Source organism: Belonocnema kinseyi, chromosome 4 (genome assembly GCF_010883055.1).
Source record: "Belonocnema kinseyi isolate 2016_QV_RU_SX_M_011 chromosome 4, B_treatae_v1, whole genome shotgun sequence".
NCBI classification, from domain to species: domain Eukaryota; kingdom Metazoa; phylum Arthropoda; class Insecta; order Hymenoptera; family Cynipidae; genus Belonocnema; species Belonocnema kinseyi.
Window position 1 is genome coordinate 18,627,370 of NC_046660.1, and position 3,122 is coordinate 18,630,491.

Consider the following 3,122-nt stretch of genomic DNA (forward strand, 5'->3'; position numbering starts at 1 on the left):
AACTGTTTTGTGGAAAATGGCATTTTCAGGTCGAAAATTTAACAATTTTAAAGTATTTTTCGGTTCAAAATGCAACTGTTTTATTAAAAATTAATATTTTTTTGGTTTAAGATATCAAACAAATTTCATTTGGGTTAAAAATAAGGTTTTTTGTTGAAAATTCAACTTTTTTTGTAGAAAGTTGGCATTTTCAGATCGAAAATTAAAATAATTTATTGAAATTTTAACTATTCGGTCGAATATTTATATATATTGTAAAAAATTAGACTTTGTTAACAAATAATTTTTTTTAATTAAAAAATTTGCTATTTTGTTGAAAACTCAATTTATTATTTGTAAATTAACTTTGTTGTCGAAATTTTATATTCTCAGGTTAAAAATTTAAATACTTGGTATAAAATTAAAATATTTGCAAAAAATTAAAGTTTTGTTGAAAAGTCTGTTTTATGGAAAAATGGCACTTTCAGGTCGAAAATTAAAAAATTTAACAATTTAAAGGATAATTTAACTATTTTGTAAAAGATTTATATATTTTATGGAAAAATTTTTTGCTTTTAGTAGAAAATTAGTTTTTTTTTGTTAAAAATTATTTTTTCCAAGTAAAAAAATTTGGTTTTTTGTTAAAAATTCAACTCATTAATTTTAAATTAACTTTCTTGTTGAAAATTCATATTCTCAGGTTGAAAATTCAACTATTTAATACAGAATAAAACATTTCTGAAAAAAATTCGTAGACAAAAGACTTTTCTCAACTGTGAAACCGTGGAAGTAAAATAAAAAATTAAAATTAAACATAATCCTGACTTAAATAAAAACCACGAATTCAATTTAAAATAATCAAGATGATTTATTTAATTGTCAAATGTTTCTCATGAATGATTGATACTGTAAATGTTGACAAAGTGACATTGAAAATGCGCGCAATGCAAATGAAAAATTACACAATATGTATCTCTAAACACTAATTCGAGTCAACGAAAACTACAGTAACGTAAATCGCTCGAAAAAACCAGGTACAAGTTTTTTATTTTTTTTATTATTTTATTTTTTTATTTTTTTCATCGTCAGAGTCGTCAGCGATTCCATGTTCCTCAAAACAAACAACTTCCCAAGCTGACGGCTCGACGAATGCAGACTATTAGCCATTGCAAATTCTTCGGAAACACAAAAGATCTTTTTGAAAAAGTAGCAATTTCAAACAGCAAATATGTACCAAAAAAAAAAAAAAAAGTTTACTTAATTCCTTACCGAGTTTCTATCTTCAAATATGAAACTGATCGACTGACTTTTGTGCTCTGGAATCTATAATTAATAAATAACAATCGTACTATTTTCTTTCAAGTGTTTTTTTTTTTTTTATAAAAGAAATTTTTCCGGGCGTAAATTATCGTAAAACTAGAGATTAAAATTAATTTTCAAGTACTGAAGGACAAATACTTAAATCTTAAAGAATAACTTTCAAGTAACGATTGAAATACAAGAAAAGCACTAGCATTGTCTTTTTTTCCTTCCTAGTTGCTTAAAAATTTCGTTACGAAAGACCAAAGATGTTTTTTTTTTTTTTTTTCGTTGAGGAAAAGGAAAAACTTAAATAATAGCAAAACTGTTAATTCTAAAATGTAAATCGTAATTTAAACAACAGCTTCAGCAAATGCTGAATTGTCTTAAGTGTGATCATGAAAGATTTTAAATCTAGGTTAAGATTTTATCAGACGATGGCCATCAGATCTTTAGAAAATTGGATAAATAAAAAAAAAAAAAAAGAAAAGAGAAAATATATGAAGGGAGAGATAGATTTACATGGAAGTCGGCGACCAAAAGTTCATCTCGCGCAATTCGGATGGCTTAGCTTGAAAGACACTCGTTTTCGTCTGTTTCTCCGTTGTTGTCGATTTTTCATCTTTCCCGAGATAAGTGAGATTTTGGGATGAAATCGATTTTTTCCGACTGAGCGCCCTCGGAGGAATACTTTCCGGTGTGGTCTCCTCCTCCTCCTCAATTTTCGTGGAAACAATTTCACGCGTCTGTCCCAAAATCCCGGCTAGGAGCCAACTTCCCTGATACTTTTCCTTGTCCGGGACAAAAGCCCCGGTGAAAAATCGATTGCCGTGTCGCCGCCGGGTTTTTGGTGAACTGTCGGGGGTCGACATTGGCGAGGCGATCGGGGTAACTGGGAGAGATTTGCTCCCTTTTGGAAATGCATTTTCGGTATTTTCGGTCTTATTGAAACCGGACATCATTTGATTGGCTACGTGAACAATCGACTTGCCACAGAGGGCTGGCGTCCCATGAAAACCATCGTCCGTTCCCTGCGATTTTGGCTTTATGTTATTCGCCAAAGTTCTCTTCGGAGGTTTGTAAATGTTTCCTGAAACAATATGCAAATTGGTTGTTGAAAACAAAAAAAATTCTCACACAGGCTAGCCGCTTAAAACATAAAAAAATTTCCGGCTTTTTCCTCGTTCACAACATGTTTTCACGGTCAATGAAATAAACAAATTTCGAATTATAAAGCTTAAAAAGTTTTTCATTTTAAGTAATCAAAACTGAGCTGCAAATAATTTTACTCTAGAAATATTAAAAATTGTATGAGTAAATTTTTTTTTATAAACTCAACACTTCCTAAACTAAAAGTTTGATTAAAAATTAATATTTTTCAGTTAAGGATCAAACTATTTTTTTTTGAAAATTCAACTGTTTTCAAGAAAATTTGCATTTTTGGGTTGGACATTTAACAATTTGATGCAAAATTTAACTATAAGGTCGAATATTTATATATTTTGTATAAAATTCATAACTTTAGTAAAATAGTGTTTTTTTTTATATTAAAAATTAAATTCTTTTTTAAAAAAATTGGCTATTTTGTCCAAAATTCAACTTATTATTCGTAGCTTAACTTCCTTCTTGAAAATGTATATTCTCAGGTTGAAAATTCAACTATTTGGTACAAATTAAAACTTTTTTTGTAACAAAATTTTTGTTTTTTAACGGAAATTGTAACTATTTTTTAGAAAACACAACTGATTACTTGTAAATTATTTTTTTTGTTGAAAGTCATATTTTCTGGTTGAAAATTTTAATATTTTGTATAAAATTAAACTTTTTGTAAAAAGTTGGTTTTC

General features: G+C 28.2%; 1 protein-coding gene across 2 annotated transcripts in view; it reads right to left on the bottom strand.

Moving 5' to 3' along the window:
* Positions 1 to 1,215: 1,215 nt before the first annotated feature.
* LOC117170647 overlaps positions 1,216 to 3,122 on the bottom strand; it is a 54,729-nt gene continuing 52,822 nt past the window's right edge. For both annotated transcript variants that reach the window (XM_033357557.1, XM_033357558.1), the window contains one exon: positions 1,216 to 2,368. In XM_033357557.1, the coding sequence (XP_033213448.1) occupies positions 1,797 to 2,368 (572 nt within the window). In that variant the 3' untranslated portion in view covers positions 1,216 to 1,796. The remainder of the gene's footprint in view (positions 2,369 to 3,122) is intronic.